Source organism: Bos javanicus, chromosome 17, assembly GCF_032452875.1.
Source record: "Bos javanicus breed banteng chromosome 17, ARS-OSU_banteng_1.0, whole genome shotgun sequence".
NCBI lineage: Eukaryota > Metazoa > Chordata > Mammalia > Artiodactyla > Bovidae > Bos > Bos javanicus.
In genome coordinates, this window is record NC_083884.1 from 71,148,722 (window position 1) to 71,172,869 (window position 24,148).

The following is a 24,148-nucleotide window of genomic DNA, read 5'->3' on the forward strand; positions in this document are numbered from 1 at the left end:
TAGCTCATTTACCAGGGAACAAAACATGAATAAAAAGACGCTTACTCCTTGAAGGAAAGTTATGACCAACCTAGATAGCATATTAAAAAGCAGAGACATTACTTTGCCAACAAAAGTCCATTTAGGCAAGCTACAGTTTTTCCAGGGGTCATGTATGGATGTGAGAGTTGGACTGTGAAGAAAGCTGAGCACCGAAAAATTGATGCTTTTGCACTGTGGTGTTGGAGAAGACCCTTGAGAGTCCCTTGGACTGCAAGGAGATCCAACCAGTCCATTCTGAAGGAGATCAGCCCTGGGATTTCTTTGGAGGGAATGATGCTGAAGCTGAAACTCCAGTACTTTGGCCACCTCATGTGAAGAGTTGACTCACTGGAAAACACTCTGATTCTGGGAGAGATTGGGGGCAGGAGGAGAAGGGGATGACACAGGATGAGATGGCTGGATGGCATCACCGACTCGATGGACATGAGTCTGAATGAACTCCAGGAGTTGGTGATGGACAGGGAGGCCTGGCGTGTTGCGATTCATGGGGTTGCAAGGAGTTGGACACGACTGCGTGACTGAACTGAACTGAAAACATGAATACCAAATAAAAGCATTATCTCACACTGAGAGAAGCACAAATTTTGTTCCTCAACTTCTCCAATTATTTCAGAGAGTCTGTGCTCCTGCTTAATCTTCTTACACCCTCCACAGCAGAAAGTCAATTGAAAGAACATTTTAAATGTTTCATGTTCACACTGAGGTGTTCACACACTGTTACTTTTGTTTTCCATCACGAGACACATGTTTTCCTGAACTGTTAGATCTGATATTGCCCAGGATGTCACAATTTCATAGTGACACTGTGAACTGTCCCCTCAAAACTTGAAGTAAAACTAATTCCTTATGATAGATGCCTCTTAAAAAAAAGGGAGGCTGTCACCCCAAGCCTGGCCCTGCAACTCGACATGTGAGATTCCCTCAGGCCTGCTCCCCCCACTGCTGCTCCTGGGACAGGGACCAGAGCTGAGTCAGGGGAGACGCCTGTCCCCTCACACCCCGCACGGGCTGTGATGTCCCAGGGAACTCTCTGCTGCAGGAAGAGTTTCTGCTAAGGCCCTGCAGAGAAGACAAGCAGGGGTTTCACTGAGGAAAGAAGAAACGTCCCAGGGATGGGGGGAGACTTGGGATGGCCTAGTCTGCGGGCAGGAGGTGAGGACACCCCATCTCCTCCTTCAGCCTCAGACTGTCCAGGGAGGAGCTGGAGGACCCAGGTCTCCAGGGTCATGGGGAACACTTGGTAAAAGATAGTTTCCCATCACTCACATCTCCACCCTGTCCTGTCCTAGGTCTGTGTGGTCTAGAGTCTGCCTCCTTCAAGACCCCCAGGGGCCTCAGGTGACCTGGGCAGGGAGAGAAGGAAGCAATTTGCATGAGGCCCCACCTCCAGCTCAGGAGGCCAAAGAGGTCATGTCCTGGGAGGGCCCTCACCATGGCCTGGACAGTGCTTCTGCTCTGGCTCCTCACTTACGATCCAGGTCAGAGGCTGGGACTCTGCATCCTCTGGGGCATCTCCAAGCAGAGTCTCAGGGTCCTTGTCTCCATAACAATCCCTGTCTGTCTCTTGTTGCTTTTAGCGGTAGATGCTTAGACTGTGGCCCAGAAGCTGTCACGGCCAGTGTCTCCAGGAGAGACGGTCACCCTCACCTGTGGACTGAGCTCTGGGTCAGTCACAACCAGTAACTACCCTAGCTGGTTCCAGCAGACCCCAGGCCAGGCTCCCTGACTGCTTTTCTATAGCACAAACAGTCGCCCGTCTGGGGTCTCTAATTGCATCTCTGGTTCCATCTCTGGGAACAAAGCCACCCTCACCATCACGGGGGCCCAGCCCAAGGACGAATCCGATTATCACTGTGGTCTGGGAACTGGTAGTTACAATGCCGCAGTGATGTAGCCCATGGGGGAAGTGCTACCAAAACCGGCCCTTGTGCTCAGAGGGCTCAGCGCTTAGTGGCAGGAGAGGCGGGGAGGGGGTGGGACAGGTCAGGGTCCCCATGGGGAGGGAGGCTCTGGGCCCGTCTCCTGTCCGGTGGTTCATGGCCACATGTCTCCTCCCAGCTCTCCCCAGTGTGTCCATCTCTCCAGGGGACCCATCTCTGCCCCTGTTGTTGGGAAGGAGGCTTGGCTCCACAGGGAGACTCAGACCCCCTCCACTGCCATTAGGACTCTTGTCATTCAAATCACACTAAGAGATGTACAGCGTCATGAACTTGATCTTGCAGATAAATAATATTTCATTTGCTGGGAGGGACACAAGTAGTGGAATTTTCTAGAAATGCAATTTCCCATCTAGAGCTCCTGAATCACAGGCTTTTGTTGGTGGCAAAAATCTGTGGTTAACAAGAACCTCCCCAAAATATTTAAGAACATCAAAGTTCCAGAAGTATGTCTTTGTGTATTATTGTGAAATAACCCCTGAGAATTGTCTTAAATTGGGCCTAGTCACATTAACTTCCCATGACACAGTTCAGTCGCTCAGTCGTGTCTGAATGTTTGCAATCCCATGACACATTCACTCCCAATTCACAATAAAAATACAAAACCCCCCAAACACTATTCACATCTTAATTTCAAAAGAAGATGGAAATTGGGTGGAATTTCCACAAATCTGTGTTGTCTAAGGACACACCTCGAGGCTCATGGGACGATTTATGTTCCTGCTGCTGCTGCTGCTGCTAAGTCACTTCAGTCGTGTCCGACTCTGTGCAACCCCATAGACGGCAGCCCACGAGGCTCCCCCACATCTGGGATTCTCCATGCAAGAACACTGGAGTGGGTTGCCATTTCCTTCTCCAGTGCAGGAAAGTGAAAGTGAAAGTGAAGTCCCTGAGTCTTGTCCGACTCTAGCGACCCCGTGGACTGCAGCCCACCAGGCTCCTCCATCCATGGGATTTTCCAGGCAAGAGTACTGGAGTGGGGTGCCATTGCCTTCTCCATTATGTTCCTGGAAGAACCTTATTCAGAACTGGCTCCCCAAATCCCCACACGCCCCATTGACTACCCGGGTGCCTGGATGCCAGGTCGTAGCCGGCCCCTCAACAAGTGGAACGCCCCCAGGGTCCCGTCCCTGGAAGCAGGAATGGGCTGGGAGATGGAGCAGAAACAAGGGGAGACCGAGCGATGGGAAAAGCAGGCTCGTGTGCACCCCGTCCCTTCTGCTGCTGAGTGTGGGGCCAGACACCTGAGCCTTGACCCCAGCTGGGCCATCAGTGCTGAATATGAGGTGGGTGTGGGTGGCTGGCACTGTGGGATCTGAGCGCCATGATCCGTGTAGCACAGCAGGCCCCTCAGCCCGGCTCCCCTCCCTGAGGGCAGCAGCTCAGCAGGGCCTGGTCTCACCCCTTGGATGGAAGGAGCAGCTGACAGGAGTTGCCCAGGGGCCCTGGGCGGAGTCAGACACAGAGCAGTGGGGTCGGTGGGCAGTGAACACACAACCATAATTGATGGACTTTCAGGTGGAAGATACAGGGCAGCCCTGCTTCATTTTCCCCACCACGAACATTCCCCACGCATGACACCAGGGGGCGCTGTGCACCTGCTCAGATGGCAGAACCTGAACACACCCTAATTGTTCCCCTGACCTTGCCCTGTCCCTGGGCTCCCTGGACTGAGTTGGAGGTCTCAGCAGGAGCTTTCTCACAGGAGAAAGACATAGAGCCCGAGCCCTCAAGTTCTTTCTGGGAGTGAAGCTGCAAATGGACCAAGGATGTCCTGTTCATAGTCACCAGGGCCCCACCCTCTTCCCCGGAGCAGAGGAGGGGAGAAGACCCCAGAGTCCACGCCCTGCACCCCTCCAACTCCCTCAGTCACCTCCTGCTCCTCCTCAGCTCTTTCCTAAGAGCCTCTCCCCTCCTCCAGCCCCCTCTGATTCATGACTTCTTCCCTATCCTGGGCTCCCTGTTTCTACAACACTCCACACCTAAGCTCCTCCGTCATGACCAGGGTCACTCTGACAGAAAGTCATGGACATGTTTCCAGAACTTCTTGAACTGGACACTCACTTCGTTCCCCTCCTTGAACCCCTCTAACCTTTCCTTCCAGAGAAGACTCAGGTTTTCGGCTCTCAGATGTGACCCTAGGTCGTCCCCTCCCTGTTCCACCCCTGATTCCCCCTCATTTCCCAGGGGATCCAGGGAAGCCCTCCAGCAGCTGATTTATCCCCTGAACACTCACATTCCGTCCCGTGTGCCCATTGAGTGAGAAGTCAGGAGGGGAGAGGAACCGTGGTCCTGACACCTGGGAAATGATTCCTGGCTGAGGAGTGTCTGTGCTCAGCTGCTGTGGGATTGATTTTATGCATGGTGAGCGCAGGAGAAGCTGCTGGGGCCCTGGGCTGGGAAAGCAGACCCTGTCCTGGGGCTCTGCCCCCGGGGCCGTGACTGCTGCTCTGTCTGACCATGTGCATGGTCCCGTCTGAGATTCCTGAGAACAACTGATGTGCCTTGTCATGTCCTGTGTCTCATCTCAGATCTGAGACTGACCCATGGCTCTGATAACTCAGCCTGCCCTGTTTCACAGAGAGAATGTCCTGCTACGACATAAAATCCCCCAGTGGAGATGTCATACATGTTAGAAAGTCTTTAAAATTAAATTATGTTTTAGAAATACTATCATGGCAATGCAAAAGTAAAACAGAGCCAGAGTCGGACACAACTTAGTGACTGAACCACAACATTTTCTTCAGTTAAATTTAGGCATCTATTTTAAGGGATGACCTTAGATTTTTACTACTCCATGAACACATTTTGGTTCATTGAAAATCTCAAAATCACACATCCACTGTGTAACACTCACATGCACTACAGGGTAAGCTACAGTTGGCTGCTGTTTTCTATCCAAACACATCCTGAAGGTATAATTACAAAACCACTTTGGGGAAAGTTGAGTCAAGAGCTCTATCACCAGGTCAGGATGTGTGCTTGGGCCAGGACACCAGGGGGCGCTCTGAGGCCTTTCCTGAGAATTGTTGGGTGGGGGTGGCGGTGGAGCAGACACCAGCCCCCTGGTACTTTCTGATGCCTTAAGATCTGGATTTCCAGGTTTTACATCCCATACCCAACAAGCCCCAGGAAACCCCGTCCCTGATCATACACTGGCCTCCCTCAGGAACAGGAAGCTGAGCCAGGTCCCAGAGGTGATCAGAGCCTTGTGGGGGTTGGGAGGGTCCATTTGCATGAAAGGCCCCTCCCCCTCTCAGTATATGAAGAGGGGAAGGAGCGGTGTGGGGAAGCTCTGCTCAGCTGTGGGGCCACAGAAGGCAGGACGCCCTGACATGTCCACCATGGCCTGGTCCCCTCTGCTCCTCACCCTGGTCACTCTCTGCACAGGTGACTGGATGGGAGGACAGGGGAAGGGCCCTGGGAAGACTCACAGGCCTTGCTCCCCTTTGTTGTGTCTGGACCCCCGAGTCACCATCTCTGTCTCTCCCTTCCAGGATCCTGGGCCCAGGCTGTGCTGACTCAGCCATCCTCCGTGTCCGGGTCCCTGGGCCAGAGGGTCTCCATCACCTGCTCTGGAAGCAGCAGCAACGTTGGATATGGCAATTATGTGAGCTGGTTCCAACAGATCCCAGGATCGGCCCCCAGAACCCTCATCTATGGTGCGACCAGTCGAGCCTCGGGGGTCCCCGACCGATTCTCCGGCTCCAGGTCTGGGAACACAGCCACCCTGACCATCAGCTCGCTCCAGGCTGAGGACGAGGCAGATTATTTCTGTGCATCTTATCCGAGTGGTAACACAGCACAGTGCTCCAGGCCAGGGGGAAGTGAGACAAAAACCTGTTCTCCTCAGACATGGCCTCTGCCACAGCAGCCACTTCTGTTGTCTGTTTGATTTAAAACTGCAGTCTGAGCCTGACACGAGGGATTTGGTCCAGCAAATATTTTCCGATCTTCTTCATTCTGCCCCCTCACCAATGCTTTTCTTTAGCAACCACATACTATATGAATATCTGACGTTGAGCAGAAGGCCCTGAATGCCAGAGGCAGGTCCTGGCGGACAGAGTCCATGACAATCAGGTCAGAACCAGAGAGACAGCATCCAGCTGTGTCTGATTCAGGACACTTCAGATCCTCGGCCGTCCCTGGGCTGAGCTGAGGCCCAGGCTGCTGCGCCTTCCTTTCCTGTGTCTGCCTCTCAGGCTCCCCCAGAGCTCCAGGCCAGCGGGAACTAGACCAGGACTCCTGTCTCACTGGGGGAGGTGGGGCAGCCCAGGGGCTTCCTGCTCAGGCTCTGCTGGACCTTCTGCTGCTGCTGCCCCACCCTGGGTCCAGGTCATTGGGGATCTGCCCAAGCATGGAGGCTCCTCCTCTCCCCTCTGTCCTCAAAGTCCCCTCAGCAGCACATTCCCAGGAGAGGGTCTCAAAGGACACAGAATAAGTCTCCCATCACTGGGGACACAGTGTCTGTTAGTTCTCTATCTCAGTGCCCGAGGTGGGGGTCCGTCAGCACATCTCAGCCCTGGGAGGCCCCCAAGCCCTCGGGCCTCTCTCCTGCACAGGGAGCAGGTCCTGCTCTCAGCCTGCTCTGTCCCCTCGTGGTGTCCAGGGCTTGGGCAGGGGGAACTCAGCTAGGGTCAGTGACTCTATGGACACTCAGCCACACTCGCCTGCCTGGGAACAGCAACACTGTTGGCACCAAGGGGGCGATTTGGCTGCCGTCTCAGTCGTGCTGAGTCCCAAGCTCTGAGCACAGGAGTCACAACCCGCCCGCAGGGTACAGCGAGGCTGGCGGGCTCCGGGTGGGTGGGGCCACCTGACCATTTCTGGGCCCAGCCCGACGACGAGGCTGATTGTTCCTGCTCAGCTGGGACTCAGCCCTGCTGCTCACAGGAGGCCTCACCCAGGGGCAAGTGACCTGAAGCCTGAGCTCCCGGCCTCACCCGCACGTGGGGTCACGGAGCACAGGTCACACGCCTGTGTCCTGCTCCCTGTCACTGCCCTTTGGCACTCACGTGCAGGGTCTGCACATTGGCCGCCTGGGCTGTGGGGCCACAGTTAACAGTGATGTATTTTGGAATAAGTGGGATTATTCCTTCTAATTCTCCCTTTTCCCTTAAGCCTTAAATTTGACTTATCCTCAATTTTCATACACACCAAATGACATATTTTCCACTGTGTCAGAGGAACCTTCCTAATAGGCTCCAAATCCAGCAGTGCGAATCTTTGGCTGATGGTTCGGGCCTCAGACACAGCTACTGAGAAAGGAACACAATTACCACACGTTGTGGGAAGTGGACACTGTAGCAGCAGCTCAGAAATGGACATAAAGTTGAATTTCGTTTCACGTGGTGAGAATAAGAATGTTGTGGCCGTACTTCACAACTTACTGCAGAGGTTTTCACCCCAAACCTCTTCAGCTGCTCTTCTCAGTCCTTCCGCTCCTCATGAGGTCATTTAGGGAAAGGGAGTTTAGAATACTCCACAACAATCCCACCTTTATCAGACACGTGCTCATTTTCAGATCCGCTCAGGAGTCATGAGTCTTTCTGTTATTTTCATTTGGTATTTTGAAGAATCATAATTTTGTAGTTGTACTGTTAAGCTAAGTTGTAGGTCTATTGAGTCCACCCCCGTGTATTGATGGTTTCTCTCACCACAGAACAGAAGATCCCCTGGTGCTGCTGTGGGTGTCAGCATTGGGTCAGCAGCCCTGAAACATGGACTCTTGTGACTGGCATTGGTTTCATGCCCTGTCTGTGGGGAGACCCCTGTCCCCTCACAGACCACAGCTGACCCTGTACCTCCCTGTACCCTGAGCAGTGACATCAATGTTGGCTGCTCTGCTTTTACTGGAACCAGCAGAAGCCAGCGAGCCCTCCTTAGTCCTCCGGTCCTACCACTCAGACTCCAGTAAGAACCAGTCTTTGGGGTCCCCGCGGGTTTTCTGGATCCAAAGATGCCTCAGCCAACGCGGGGCTCCTGCTCGTCTCTGGGCTGCAGCCTGAGGATGAGGCTATCTCTAACCATGCAGGCTGGTGCAACAGGGCTTCTCACAGAGACACAGGTAGATGGGAAACTGGGACGAGAGGCTCAGCCTGTCAGGGGCTTGTTCTTAGAGCACCGTCAAATGTTAAATAATACCCCAGAATCCATTAATTCCTGAGGTATGTTCTGGTTCATAATAAGTCTACTCCCAATTGTACAGTCAGTTTTGCTGAAGTCTCAGAAAATGAAAACAATTTCTGATACCACTGACATACACCCTGGTCATCCATGTGATCAAGGGAGCCATGGAGCTGAGCTCCCTCACTGGAGATCAGGAGCAGGAGGCTTTCCCAGATGTGCCTTCAGCAGAGGCTGTGGACCATCCTGGAAGGCAGATTGTCCCCCAGGGTGTGAACTCTGCTCCTGAAGGGGCAGAGCACAGAGCGTGAGGAGTGAGGGGCGCCGGTGGTACATCGCAGGAAGCAGGAAAGCCCGGGAGTGGTTTTCCTGACCCACAGGTGCTGGCTCTGTCCTGCCCTCCCCTCCTCTCCTCTCCACCCCATTGGAGCATTTCCTACTTCAGGGTTGGGGTGGTCTGTGGACTGTCAGGAGCAGGGGCTCCCCAAGATGTGCCCATGTCCCTCTGCTTGTGATGCCCCCGATGAGCTCAGATCCAAGGGCCCCATGTCCTGTAGAAGGGTCAGCGGGGAAGCGGGGATCACCATGGCAGTGATGACAAGAGATTCCAGGCAAAATCCCTGCCTTTGTGCCCGATGACAGAGCTGAGGGACACTCAGGGTTTCAGCCCTGTTCTCTGCCTCCTGGTGGGTCCACACCCCATCCTTGATCACTCTGGACCCCAGCCTGGTGAGGAGGCTGGTCATCAGTGTCACACAGCTCATCACTAACCACAGCCACAGGGAATCCCGTGTGATGGGGATGTCTGATGAAAGCTTGGCCTGTACTCCCGTGTCGACCCATCACTGCCCTGACCCTGCCTGTGACGTCACCAGTGCTGGTTCAGGTCTCTGCTGTCGCTTGTGCTATTAAATCCAGGCCGTCTCACCTCCTCATCCAGGTCCATCATTATGGCGTCCATGAAATTGTTCTTTTTCTGTCTGGTCTCCAAACACAAGCAGAATGCCCATGTGCCCAGATACACAGGGTCCCTCACAGGTACTGAGCAGGATGTCGAGGAAGCAGAAGCCCAGCATCTGTGCCCTGGAGCCCCAGGGGGCCTCTCCTACACCCCACACGTCCCTCTCCTGCTCCAGCCTTTGTGCTCTGCCCTGAACCCTGACCCTTAGGGAAGCTGGGTGCCTCCCTTTCCATGGGGATTGCTGCCTGAAGAGCCCTCCTCTCCAGGTACTGGGAGACCCTCCCCATTGGGATGTGGCTCTCAGACTCCCCACTTGCTCATTTCCTCCTCTTTTGCCTCATGATCTCTTCCCCTTTTCCCTCCGTGCTTCCTTGTTTGAGATGATATTGGATAAATGTCACTATTTTGGAAACAGACCTTATAAACCCACCTCCATTAAATCTATGGATTCTAACAATTGAAGGTTAGAATATTAGACTTCACCATATCCAATGAAGATCAGGTAACGGTCATAAGGGTTTCTCAAACAGAGATGAAACCTTTGTCTGGGCTGAGAATGAGTTACCCATTTATCGGCATAATCTGTTATATCAAACGTTTAATATTGAAAGATTATAAAATTAGACTAAAAACATCTTTAAATATCTGAGTCAAAAAGAAGTACTGTGAGGACCATGATCAAGGGTAAATGAGAACCCCTGGAAGTGATCAAGAAGGGCTTTGTTGTTCCTGAGAGACTCCTATTCTCTTTGCAAAGAGAGAAATAAGAGCAGAGCCATGTACTCTGGGCTGGGAAGGTCCCGGGAGGCCCTGCAAATTCAACCTTGACTCCTTATCAACCTGGGAAGGAAGCTCAGACAGAATCCTGACCAGGTACCACCCACAGGCATGCTGGGAGTTTGAACCCTGGAAACTCAGGTCGGGTGGTTGTGTTCTGGCAGTGAACCCACGAGCTGGGCGGAGCAAACTCAGACATCAGGGAATCCTGAAATTCATTAGTGTATCAGCATACCATTGAGGGGTCTGAGGTCATTCAGCTCAGTTCAGTTCAGTCGCTCAGTCGTGTCTGACTCTTTGTGACCCCATGAATCGCATCACGCCAGGGCTCCCTGTCCATCACCAACTCCCGGAGTTCACCCAAACTCATGCATTGAGTCTGTGATGCCATCCAGCCATCTCATCCTCTGTCGTCCCCTTCTCCTCCTCCCCCAATCCCTCCCAGCATCAGGGTCTTTTCCAGTGAGTCAACTCTTCACATGATGTGGCCAAAGTATTGGAGTTTCAGCTTCAGCATTAGTCCTTCCAGTGAACACCCAGGACTGGTCTCCTTTAGGATGGACTGGTTGGATCTCTCATTAGGTACCTGGAAAAATCAATGACCAGGCCCAAACTAGACGAAGGCGACTCATTCTACTGCCCTGGGCGGTGACAGCAGGAAGACCCAGCTGCAAGTGTGAGAAAGCCCTTCCAGGAGGCTGCGGTGTGAAGTAGGGGAGGAGGAGTTCTGAGTCCAGCAGGGGGCGCTGTGGGCCTGGTCCTGAGCGCCCAGGGTCCTGGCCAGGCAGGCTGGCACCTCCTCCCTTGGCTCTTGCCCATGTGGGCAGCAGGGTCCTCACTAGAGGGTGATGTCCTGCACCTGGGCCCCCAGGGGAAACGGCAGCTCTCAGCTCAGAGCCACAGGCTTGCCTCTCAGTTCTTCCTGCTCTGTTGTGGGGTCAGTGCCCAGACCTGTAATCCAACTGAGGACAGAGGGACGGTCATACAACAAGAATGAACTTCCTTCAGGAAACTCAGCCTCCAGGGATACCTGGACAGGGGATGAGAGACCCCTGCAGAGGCTGCCCCATTGCCCACAGAACGCCCGGGTGTTCCCAGAGGAAGAGGGATGCAGGCAAGGACCCTCTGTCACCATCTGTGTCATTTAAAAACGTTCCCTGTTGGGTTATTTGGCAATTTCAACATTTTGAATTGAACTATGGAAACTGATATTGTGTCAGTTTTTGTGGCTCCATTACTCGTTCCTTCCCGTTTTATTAATACTTTATGTTAACACTTGTAACATGAAATATATGAAATCAGAAGTTCAGCCAAACTGTCATCAATATGTTCATATAATAAGAAAAGAATTCACTAGGAATACATAATAACCCCTGGCACCGCTCCCCCTCCCTGCAGCCTCTTCTGCTCCTCTCTTGCTCTTTCCTAAGAGCACCCCTCTGATCCATGACTTTCCTCCCCAATCTGGGCTCCTCTCTACAACCCTTCACCAGTGACCTCCTCCTCCAGACCAACGTCACTCTATCAGGTCATGGGTCGGTTTCCAGGCTTCCTTTACCAGCCTTGTCCTCCTTTGCAACCTCTCTAGCCCTCCTACCAGAGAAGCCTCAGGTCTCCAGACTTCAGGTGTGACCCCAGCTCATCCCCTCCCGGCCAGGGCGGTCACTGCTGCCTTACCTGGACCTCCTTTAACTCAGCCTATCTTCCTATGGTCACTTCTGAGTGTCCGAGGTCAGCAGACCTGACCTGTCACGCACGTTCCCTCAAGTCAGCTCTGAGCTGACCTATGGCTCCCATACCTCAGCCTGCCCTGTTTTCACAGGCTGCTCAGAGATAAGCACTCCCCAGTGGAGAGGCAATATGTGGCAGAAAGAGCTGGTTCTAGCCCTGCCTCAGTCAAAGTCCAAACAAGTTAGGAATACAAATATCTTTGTAGAAATATTTTTACTGGATAATATTTAAAATTTCCTAGGATACCTATGAAGTCATTTAAAAAGAACTTTTTAATAAAAAAAGAACTTACGATGATAATTAGTTTTCCAGAACTGTACCCTTGTAAGTGAAAAATTAAGAGAGAACGTCGCTTTTCCGTCAGTTTAATTCATGCACAGATTTTAAGGAATGACTGTAGGTTTTCAGTAATCCATTACCACATTTGGTTCGTTTAAAATCCCACACACCCAGAGTGTAACACCTCACCAGTGCAGGGCAAGCTACATTCAACCGTTCTTTTCCAACCAATCACTTCGACCTCTTCCTTCTCTAACCTGCTATTTGGGATGGTTGGTCCTAACAGCTATTATGTATCAGGATCCCTGGGGACACACGCTGCTCAGAGCCCTTCAGAGTCTCAATAAAAACTGCCAGGAGCATCACCAGGCCTGCTCCCTGCAGCCGGTGCCCTGTGCCTGCAGGACAGACGCCCGGGAGGGGCCACTTCATAAGACAGGCCATGGGACAGGGTCCAGCATGTGGAAGGCTTCACACACAGTAAGTTCTGTTCATTCAGTAGCTCAGTCATGTCCGACTCTTTGCGACCCCATGGACTGCAGCACGCCAGGCTTCCCTGTCCATCACCAAGTCCTGGAGTTTACTCAAACTCATGTCCATTGAGTTCGTGATGCCATCCAACAATCTTATCCTCTGTTGTCCTCTTCTCCTCCCGCCTTCAATCTTTCCCAGCATCAGGGTCTTTTCAAATGAGTCAGTTCTTTGCATCAGGTGGCCAAAGTATTGGAGCTTCAGCTTCTGTATCAGTCCATCCAATGAATATTCAGGACTGATTTTTTAGGATGGACTGGTTGGATCTCCTTTGCAGTCCAAGGGACTCTCAAAGTCTCCTCCAACACCAGAGTTCAAAAGCATCGCTTTGGTGCTCAGCTGTCTTTTATAGTCCAACTCTCAACTTTTCCATGACTACTGGAAAAACCATAGCTTTGACTAGACAGACCTTTGTTGGCAAAGTCATGTATCTGCTTTTTAATATGCTGTCTAGGTTGGTCATAGCTTTTCTTCCAAGGAGCAAGCGTCTTTTAATTTCATGGCTGCAGTCCCCATCTGCAGTGATTTGGAGCCCAAACGTGAAGTCTGTCAGTTTCCACTGTTTCCCCATCTATTTGCCGTGAAGTGATGGGACCAGATGCCATGACCTTAGTTTTCTAAATGTTGGGTTTTAATCCAACTTTTTCACTCTCCTCTTTCGCTTTCATCAAGAGCTCTTTTGTTCAAACACATGGTAAAGATCCAGGCGTTTAGGAATGCTGAGTCCCACCTCAGGCCTCTCTCCACACCTTCACCCCCTCCTCAGAGAACTGTCCCCTCTTCCTCAGGGCTGAGGGGACGCACAGAGGAAGGAGGGCTCTGCCCACCAGGGAGGAGGCCCACAGAGGAGGGACCCTGCTGTCCTGCACAGAAAGAGACCCACTTTCCTGCTCCGGGGCCGGCACTGCCCTGACCTGATCCTGATCTGAGAGGAATTTGTGTCTCAGATGCCCCTCGGTCCTGACCCCTGAGCAGTCGTGGAAGCCCTGGACAGATTCATCCTGAGGATTTGAGGGGAGCCCATGATGGCCCTGAGCTCAGGGGGACACAGAAGGGGCACCTGGCCTGGTGCTAAAGAGGGGACAGTGCACAGAGCAGGAGGCAGGATATGTCCTTGAGGGCTCTGCTCTCCAGGTCACAGGATGTGTGTCTGGGCCTGGACAAGGGGCGGGGGGTGCTCGGGGTCCATTCCTGAAGGTGGGTAGTGGGAGGTGGAGCTGGGCCCCCAGACAGAGCTCCCTGACAAGCCCTGGTGGCCTCTGCTCAGGGCTCCCAGCTGTGACCTCCCACTCCTGAGACACACAGAACCCACCCCTGACAGCCCTCTGGCCGCCCTCAGGCATAGAGACCCGGCCCAGGGCCCGGGAGGGGTCGATGTGATGCACGGGATCCTGTGCATGAAAGTGTCAGGTAGGTAGAATAGGGAAAAGGGGTCCGAAATGGTGGTGGCTAAAAGACAAGGAGAAGTTCATTAATGCACTGAAGGGGACGACAGAGGATGAGATGGCTGGATGGCATCAGTAAACTCCAGGAGTTGGTGATGGACAGGGAGGCCTGGCGTGCTGTGATCCATGGGGTCGCGAAGAGTCAGACACGACTGAGCGACTGAACTGAACTGAAAAGACAAGGAAGGTCAAAGGAAGGTCCAAGGACCAGAGTGAAGACTCCAGGCAGAACAAACAGCACTCCTGGCTAAGCCCAATTTGTATAGGGCAGGTCCAGGTGGAGGAAAAACATATAAAAGGAGGGGCCAAAGCGCTTTCTCATGGACTCTCCCCGACGTGCATGTGCTGTCTCTCACTCTCTCTCTCTCCTGCTATCTTCTAATAAAATAGAAGTGTAACACTGATTTGCCTAAGAGCTATAACACGGTTTGTCCAAGACCCAAGAGCTGTGGCGTGCCGAGGGCTTTAATGTCTGTTGCTCCAAATCTTTGTGGTGACGAGACAAAGAACCGAGGAACATACACTCGCGTGACGTCTATGGTGCTGTGACTCGGGTTTAACCTGGTTGAAACAACCTTCGCTCGGAAGAGGCCAAGCACAGCAGGAGCCCAACTCAGGGAAGCTCCCGCGATAGAAGCGGAAGGCGAAGAAACCCAGCGCAGGGGAAGGCCCATCCTGCTGGAAACCGGGACAGCGAAAAACGAACTCAGCAGAAAGCTCACGTGGCCCAGTCTCAGATTCCAGAAGACCTCCGGTTAAGGTAAGAGGTCCTCCCTCCTATGGCTGGAGGGACCTTTACAATCTCTCATTTCTTGTTTCCTCAACCTCCCGCGAACAGGTGGGCGGCAGGGGGCACAACTGAGGGACTCTGGAGAGGCTGCTCCTCAGCATGTCCCAAAGGCGCTATCTGCTGAGCCCCAGTAGCTGTTACGCAAGCCGGTGGGGGTTCTTCTGTCCTTTCTCTTCTCTGTGCCAAGGATCAGACCAATGAAACTATGAGCACTGGTCTGATATTTAGCAAATTTTCCGGCGGGCTATGAAGCGGATTCTTTGGCACTTTCTTTCTTTCCCCACTGCTTTTTCTTCCTGTCCTTCAGCTCTCTCCCGGGATTCAAGCCCAGCCAAAACTAATGAAACTCAGGCTCTGATGTCTCGTTGCAAAAATTCATTGAGAGACAAAGTGATAAGAGGTGGATTTGTTAGGATCCAGAGAGAAACCACTCTTCAGGGTGTGAACCATTGCCAAGGTATTAGGCCTGGCTAGGTTTTGTGAAGGGATGGAATTCATATGCTAATAAGTGAGAGGATCATCTCAGCCATTGGGGAACCACCCTGTCCTCCCTGTGACCTTGTGCCTTGGAGCTGTCCTGCCACCTCTGGGTGTGTCCTGGCTCATAGATTGGGGATTAAGGTTTACTTGAATTTGACTTGTCATCTTGGACCCAATTGATTTTAATTGGTTTACATTATACCCTTGTGCTATGTCATTCTTTCAAATGTTGTGCTCTGCCCCCTTCCCTCCTGTTTCACGCTCTTTTCCTGAGCCCCATCCAGACCCACAAGGTTGCCTCTACAATCTTTTGAAGAGACAACCAGAAAATAGCTGGCCTTGGGAGGGAAATACTCTATAATATCCAACCCCTTAATCCTACCCAGCACTGGTCACACTGGAGATCTTGGGGACGCCCAAACTCCAGACCGGGGGGTCCCAGGAGGTCATCATACCTTGACCTGCCTAGGGATCAGTCTTCGAAAGGTTGTCATGCCTCAACCTGTTCCGGGATCCTCTAGTCCCAGGGGTCCCAGGAGGTCGTCATGCCTCGACCTGCCCAGGGACCCAATTCTCAGGAGGCTGTCATGCCTCAGCCTGCCTGGGGATCTGCACCCTGACCCGGGGATGCCTGGCTCTCAGGTTGCAACAGTTCTGGGTAGGATAAGCTTCAGAAAGACTCACCCCTAAGGAAGTCCACCCATAAAAATCGAAAGAGGTACTGTCTTTCAGATGGGAAATAACCAATCCACTTCCCGGCAGATGCCCTTGAGATGCATCCTTGACAACTGGAAGCTGTTCGACCCTCTAGCTCTAAGGAGAAGTCGTTTGAAATTCTTTTGTGCCACTGTGTGGCCATAGTATCTACTGTGGGACGAGGAATACTGGCCTGAGGATGGAACTTTAAATTATAATACCATCCTGCAATTAGAATTATTCTGCAAAAGACAAGGGAAATGGACAGAGATCTCCTATGTCCAAATTTTCTTCCGACTAAGAGATATGAAGGAACTCTGTCTTAAGTATGGGATTGTTGTACGCCCTAGAAATGTGCCCACTAGGCAAATGGTGTTAGGCACAGGCAACCAAGAAAAGGAACCCCCTCATGAAGGCTCACCTCCCACAGCTCCCGAGTTGCCTGGTGCGCCTTCCTCATACCCAAACGTGCCCCCATATCTGGGAGCACCTCCTCCACAAAAGCCAGCTCGAGTATGTCCCTTAGTTGAAACTGGAGGAGAATTTGGACCAACCCAGGTCCATAAGCCCTTCTCCCTCTTAGAACTAAGGCAGACCAAACAAGACCGGGGAAGCTATACAGATGACCCAGGGAAATATATAGATACATTCCAACATATCACCTTGGCCTTTGACTTGATGTGGGAAGACATCATGGTCATATTTAGTCAAACTTTATCTGATCCTGAACATACCAGGGTCTTAAAGGAAGCCCGAAGGTATGAAACAGGGCTCCACTTGTCCAGTGATAGATACCCAGTAGGGGAAACTGCAGTCCCCTCCTCCGATCCTAACTGGAATTATAATGACCCTGAGCACATCTGGGAAAGAGATCATTTTCTAATCTGTGTGAAGGCAGGACTGAAAGCAGCCCAGCAAAAAGTAATTAGCTATGCCCGGGTCTCAGCAATAACTCAGGAGCCCAATGAGAACCCCATGCCTTTCTGGAGAGGCTAAAAGAGGCCCTCCAAAAGTTTACCACCCTGGACTTAGACTCTTACGAGGGACAGGTGATTTTAAAGGACAGATTCCTGTCCCAATGTGCATCAGATATCAGAATTAAGTTACAGCAGCTACAACAGCAGGACCCTGCTGCCTCTTTAGATGAGATGGTCCAGACAGCCACCAATACCTTTTATAACAGGGAACAGGAGAAGGAGGCCAAGGCCCAGGAAAAGGAGAGAAAGAGACAAGGCATGCCCAGATGCTGGCCGCCCTCCAGAGAAGCCCTATGGCAAACCCTGAGTCCTTGAAGGACAAGGCACGAGACAAATGCCTGATCTGTAAACAGAAGGGGCATTGGGCCAAAGAGTGTCCAAACCGTGACAAGTCTCCTAGAATGGCTTGCCACAAATGCCGTCAACTGGGACATTGGGCGGCACTCTGCCCTCGGGACCCAAGAGCCTCAAGGTCAAGTGCCAAGCCTACCCTCACGATGGTTCAAGAGGACTGAAGCGGCCCGCTGCAGCCAGCCCGCCTGTCACAGATAATCATCACGGGGCTGGAGCCAAGGGTGCAACTGATGTGGCAGGTAGGTCCAAGAATTTCTTGGTTGACACAGGGCTACCTACTCTGTCTTGATCTCCTACTCCGGAGCCTTCTCCTCCCAAACCTGTACCATTTTGGGTGCTACAGGAAGAGCAACTACTAAAAGATTCACCTGAGCACTTCTTTGTTGCTGGGATGGACAAATATTTTCCCACCAGTTTCTGGTGGTCCCTGAGTGTCCTACCCCCTTACTGGGAAGAGATATACTCACTAAACTGGGGACCACCCTTGTGATGGGAAGTTTTTCAGCCCCCAGAGCTCTACAGCTCCTGGTTACTACTGAAGAACCCATTACACCTTCAATAGAGAGGGATCAAAAACTATGGGAAGACAAAATTAACCCCCAGGTGTGGGACCAGGGGATTCCTCGATGAGCACACCAAGCTGAACCGGTCATCATTGTCCTCCGAGATCCCACTCGGTTTCCTAACTGGAAACAATATCCTCTCAAAAGAGAGGCTCGGGAGGGACTACAGCCTTTAATAAATAAATTCCTTGCTTGTGGGCTACTGGTCCCCACCAGTTCGCCATGTAACACCCCAATCCTCTCAGTAAAGAAAAAAAGATGGAACCTGATGAATGGTTCAAGATCTCCAGATCATAAATGAAGCTGTAGTCCCCCTCCATCCCACAGTACCCAATCCCTATGTAATCTTGGGAGAAATCCCATCCAGTGCCAAGTGGTTTACAGTCTTGGATCTCAAAGATGCATTTTTTTGCATACCACTGGCTAAAGAATCCCAATATCTTTTTGCCTTTGAGTGGGAAGCCCCAGGAGGAAAACACCAACAGATGACTTGAACAGTATTACCTCAGGGGTTCAGAGATAGCCCCCACCTGTTTGGACAGGCCCTTAGCTGGTATCTCCTAGATCTGGACCTGGGATCTAATGGGAAAATATTACAATACGTAGATGACCTACTAATCTGCTCTCCAGGTGAGAAAAGTGCCCAACAACATGCAATTCAGGTCCTAAACTTCTTGGCAGAAAGGGGATATAAAGTCTCCCACGCTAAAGCACAGATGGTCGAGACAAAGGTCATTTACCTGGGAGTTCAGATTACACACGGGTCCAGGAGGCTGTCCTTGATCGGGTACAAGGAATCCTCCAGTTGCCCTCCCCCACGAGTCAAAAACAATTGCGAGCTTTCCTGGGGCTAACTGGTTATTGTAGAATCTGGATACCCAATTATGGTCTAATTGCCCAGCCTTTATATGAAAGCTTAAAGGGACGAGATGATTCAATCCCACTGATGTGGGGAACTCCTCAAAAGAAGGCAGAGACTACACTAAAACAGGCCTTAATTCAGGCACCTGCCTTGAGGTTGCCAGACCCAGAAAAAGCACTCCAACTTTATGTCCATGAAAGAGAGGGAATAGCCTTGGGAGTGTTAACTCAGAGGTTGGGATCTGAGCCCCAGCCTGTAGCTTACTTATCCAAGAGGCTCAATCCAACCACCTGAGGCTGGCCCCCCTGCCTTCGAAATCTTGCAGCTATTGCAATCATGATAGAAGATGCTTTAAAACTCTCCTTTGGGGGCAAACTAACTATTTTTACCAGCCACCAAGTAAAGCAACTCCTAAATGGGAGAGGCCATTTATGGATGTCTGATCGAAGAATCCTCAGATATCAAGTAATGCTGATGGAAAATCCAGGCCTCACTATATCCCCTTGTGAGGTTCCAGCCACCCTCCTCCCTACCCCCGCGGGCTCTCTCCCCTTTCACTCTTATCTAGAAACCTCGGACCACTGGAAAAAACCCCGAGAGGGATTGTCAGAAGATCTCCTGACCAATCCTGAGGAAATCTGGTACACTGATGGAAGCAGCTTTGTCTTGGATGGAAAAAGAAGAGCTGGGTACGCAGTAGTCTCCAATTTTGAGACCATAGAGGCTAAGCCTCTGCCACCAGGTACTTCAGCCCAACTAGCTGAGTTCATAGCCTTGACTCGAGCTTTAGAGCTGGGAAAAAGAATAGCCATTTACACTGACTCCAAGTATGCCTTTCTGGTGCTACATGCACATTTGGAAAGAAAGGGGCCACTTGACCACCCGAGGGTCCCCAATCAAATATGGTGATCAGATTCTTCGACTCTTGGAGGCAGTCCATCTGCCCACTGAGGTTTCAGTCTCCCACTGTAAAGGACACAAAAAGGGAGCACGGAAGCGGCACGAGGGAACCAAGCAGCTGATCAGGCAACTAGGAGAGCAGCATTACAGAACCATGACCTAATAGGGATTGCCACCTTAGTTCCACAGACTGATTTGCCAGAAACTCCTTCATTTGCATGAAAGGCCCCGCCCCCTCTCAGGGTATGAAGAGGGGAAGGAGCGGTGTGGGGACGCTCTGCTCAGCTGTGGGGCCACAGAAGGCAGGACGCCCTGACTGTGTCCACCATGGCCTGGTCCCCTCTATTCCTCACCCTGGTCGCTCTCTGCACAGATGACTGGATGTGGGGACAGGGGAAGGGCCCTGGGAAGACTCACAGGCCCTGCTCCCTGCTCTCCTGTCAGGACCCCAGAGTCACCATGTCTGTCTCTCCACCTTCCAGGATCCTGGGCCCAGGCTGTGCTGACTCAGCCGCCCTCCGTGTCTGGGACTTTGGGTCAGAGGGTCACCCTCTCCTGCACTGGAAGCAGCAGCAACACTGCGGTCTTTATGTGAGCTGGTACCAACAGCTCCCAGGAAGGCCCCCAGAGTCCTGACCTGTGAAAATAGCAAACGACCCTCAGGACTCCCAGATTGACTCTCTGGCTCCAAGTCTGGCAGCTCGGCCGCGCTGACCACCTCAGTTCAGTCTGAGGACGACACTGATTATTACTGTTTCTCATGGGCTGATGGATTGAAAGTTTGTACAGTGCTTCAGGCCAGAGTGGAAGGAGACAAAAACCTGCTTCCCCCACAGCAATGGGGCTCCCAGGGCAAGATGTCTGTCCCTCCCTTCCTGGAGTCCCTGAGACCACGGAGCCCTGCTGTCTGGGTGTCCCCTGACTGCAGCTCAGCTGCCCCCTCAGCCCGACACCCGTCCTTAGGGCAGCGGCACACAAGGGGTGGTGACCCGCCCCTGTGAGAAGGTCTGCTGACAGCAGTTGCCCCCGGTTCTCAGGTCAGAGTCGGCAGCACAGAGCAGGGGGGTCAGTGCCACCCTTGCTGGGTCACTGGGCAGTGTATGCACATCCCTGAGCTTCCGCCACAGAAGCATCTCCTGTTAAAGGAAAAGGAAATGGAACCCAGAGTTTCTACGAGCAATTTCCACACAGTCCAGGATCCAGTAAAAATTGTCACTTCTATTAAGAACCAGGAAACTAAGAATTGAAGGGAAGTGAGACGGCATAGACATCAATGCTGAGATGCCTCAGATGAGGAAATCAGGTGGCAGATATTTTTGGGGACAAATCCTCAAATCTATTTGATGAGCAAATACAAACACTTTAGGGTCCAAAGGAGAAGGAGATAAATGGAAGGGGGAAAAATGAATCATGAGAACAAGATAGTCAGAATCACTTGAAAATACAATGGGTGAAAATAAAAAAGAATTCTCTGTACAGTATCAAAGACATGTAATATTTATTATTTGATTCATTTATTTGTTCACTGACAAAGTATTTGGTGACAGAAAAAACAGGCAGCCCCTCCTTCCTCAAAGGCTTCCCAGTTTTCATGAGTGGTAAAGACTCACTTGCCAATGCAAGAGACATAAGAGATGTGGGTTCTATCCCTGGGATGGGAAGATCCTCTGCAGCAAGAAACGGCAACCCACTCCAGTGTTCTTGCCTGGAGAATCCTATGGACAGACGGGCCTGGTGGGCTACAGTCCATGGGGTTGCAAACGAAGCAAGACAGGATTGAGATCCAAGCAATTGAGCAGCAGCTTGCTCATCAGGCCACCACCGTGAACGTTCCCCGAGTGCGTCACCAGGGGGCGCTGTGCACCTGCTCAGAACTGGCAACCCTTCAACAAACGCACCTGAGAAGGCAATGGCACCCCACTCCAGTGCTCTTGCCTGGAAAATCCCATGGACAGAGGAGCCTGGTAGGCTGCAGTCCATGGGGTCTCGAAGATTCAGACATGACTGAGCGACTTCACTTTCCCTTTTCACTCTCATGCATTGGAGAAGGAAATGGCAACCCACTCCAGTGTTCTTGCCTGGAGAATCCCAGGGATGGGGAGCCTGGTGGGCTGCTGTCTATGGGGTCGCACAGAGTCGGACACGACTGAAGTGACTTAGCAGCAACAGCACGCCGACATGGTCCCCTGATCTGGTCCTGCCCCTGGGGTCAGCAGCCTGAGTTGGAGGTGACAGCAGGTGCTTCCTCTCAGGGGACACTCAGAGCCGCAGGCCCCAGGCCTCCTCCTGGGAGTGAAGCTGCACACGGGGCTGAGCACCCAGAATTGGAGTGTGAAGGGGTCAGGTGGTCATCAGTCCCCACCCTCTTTCTAGAAAGAGAAGAGGGGAGGAGCCCCCAGAGCCCACCCCATGCACCCCTCCAGCTCTCTCAGCCTGCTCCTGCTCCTTCTCATCTCTTTGCTCAGAGCCTGCCCTCCCGCTCCCCTCATTCATGACTTTCCTCCCAAGCCTGGGCCTCTCTCTTTCTACAGACCTACACTGTTGATCCTCATGGTCATGACCCAGCTCACTCTGTCAGAAGATCATGGACGTGTTTCCAGACCTTCCTGAACTGGACAACCACTCTCTCGGCCCCTCCTTGAACCTCTCTAACCTTTCCTTCCCTAGAAGCCTCAGGTCTCTGGCTCTCAGGTGTGACCCCTACTCGTCCGCTCCCTGCTTCTCCCCGGGTTCCCCTCATTTCCCAGGGGATCTTGAATCCTTTGCGTAGATGACTTATTCCCTGAGTCCTCACACTCCGTCCTGTGTGCCCATCGAATGAGGAATCAGGAGGGGAGAGAAACCCTGGTCCTGAGACCTGGAGATGATTCCTGGCTGAGGAGTGTCTGTGCTCAGCTGCTGTGGGACTGATTTTATGCACAGTGAGCCCGGGAGAAGCTGCTGGGCCCTGGGCTGGGAAAGCAGACCCTGTCCTGGGGCTCTGCTCCCAGGGCCGTGACTGCTGCTCTGTCTGACCATGTCTATGGTCCCGTCTGAGATTCCTGAGGACAGCTGATCAGCCTTGTCATGTCCTGTGTCTCATCTCAGATCTGAGACCGAGCGATGGCTCTGATAACTCAGCCTGCCCTGTTTCACAGAGAGAACGTCCTGCTACGACATAAAATCCCCCAGTGGAGATGCCATACATGTCAGAAAGTCTTTAAAATTATCTTATTTAAAGAGCAGAGGCTACAAGAAAAATTATGTTTTAGAAATAGTACCATGGGAATGCAGAATTAAAACAGAGACAGAATTGGACACAGCTTAGTGACTTAACAACATTTTCTTCAGTTAAATTTAGGCATCTATTTTAAGTGATGACCTTAGATTTTAATTGAAAATGTCAAAATCACACATCCACTGTGTAACACTCACATGCACTGCAGGGTAAGCTACAGTTGGCTGCTGTTTTCTATCCAAATACATCCTGAAGGTATAATTTCAAGACCACTTTGGGGAAAGTTGAGTCAAGAGCTCTATCACCAGGTCAGGATGTGTGCTTGGGCCAGGACACCAGGGGGCGCTCTGAGGCCTTTCCTGAGAATTGTTGGGTGGGGGTGGCGGTGGAGCAGACACCAGACCCCTGGTACTTTGTGATGCCTTAAGATCTGGATTTCCAGGTTTTAAATCCCATACCAACAAGCCCCAGGAAACCCCGTCCCTGATAATACACTGGGGTCCCTCAGGCACAGGAAGCTGAGCCAGTTCCCAGAGGTGATCAGAGCATTGTGGGGGTTGGGGAGGTGATTTGCATGAAAGGCCCCTCCCCCTCTCAGGGTATGAAGAGGGGAAGGAGCGGTGTGGGGAAGCTCTGCTCAGCTGTGGGGCCACAGACGGCAGGACGCCCTGACATATCCACCATGGCCTGGTCCCCTCTGCTCCTCACCCTGGTCGCTCTCTGCACAGGTGACTGGATGGGGGGACAGGGGAAGGGCCCTGGGAAGACACACTGGCCCTGCTTCCTGCTCTTTCCTGGACCCCCGAGTCACCTTCTCTGTTTCTCCCCCTTCCAGGATCCTGGGCCCAGGATGTGCTGACTCAGCCGTCCTCCGTGTCCGGGTCCCTGGGTCAGAAGGTCTCCATCATCTGCTCTGGAAGCAGCAGCAACGTTGGATATGCCAATTATGTGAGCTGGCACCAACAGAAACAAGGATCGGCCCCCAGAACCCTTATCTATGGTGCGACCAGTCGAGCCTCGGGGGTCCCTGACCAATTCTCCGGCTCCAAGTCTGGCAACACAGCGACTCTGACCATCAGCTCGCTCCAGCCTGAGGACGAGGCTGATTATTACTGTTCATCTTATGACAGTAGCAGCAATATTGGCACAGTGCTCCAGGCCACGGGGGAAGTGAGACAAAAACCTGCTCTCCCCCAAGTCATGGGCCTCCTGGGGCTGAAGCATCTTCTGCCAGAACAGCCACTTATGTTGTCTGTTTGATTTAAAACGGGTTCTCAGCCCCACAACAGGAACTTGGTCAGGAAATCCTTTCAGTTCTGCTTCATTCTCCCCTTTTCCCAAGGCTTTTCTTTCACAAGCACATATTATATGATTATCTGAAGTTGAGCAGAAGGCCCTGAATGCCAGAGGCAGGTCCTGGCAGACAGAGTCCATGACGGTCAGGTCAGAACCAGAGAGACAGCGTCCAGCTGTGTCTGCT

At 52.2% G+C, this 24,148-nt stretch overlaps 1 long non-coding RNA gene, 1 pseudogene and 1 gene segment (V, D, J or C); 2 read left to right on the top strand and 1 right to left on the bottom strand.

Annotated features, from left to right (window-relative positions):
- Positions 1-5,097: 5,097 nt before the first annotated feature.
- Positions 5,098-20,467, top strand: LOC133229124 (immunoglobulin lambda variable 1-47-like; annotated as a pseudogene).
- On the bottom strand, positions 5,545-9,030 carry LOC133229138 (uncharacterized). Its single transcript, XR_009730486.1, has 2 exons — positions 8,546-9,030; positions 5,545-8,390 (listed from the first exon to the last, which is right to left on the bottom strand). It is a non-coding gene; the product is annotated as an uncharacterized LOC133229138 (long non-coding RNA).
- Positions 20,468-23,279: 2,812 nt separating the features above from the next.
- Positions 23,280-23,943, top strand: LOC133229128 (immunoglobulin lambda variable 1-40-like). The segment is given in 2 exon segments: positions 23,280-23,396; positions 23,504-23,943. Coding segments are annotated over 2 exon segments (471 nt in total).
- The last annotated feature ends 205 nt before the right edge of the window (positions 23,944-24,148 follow it).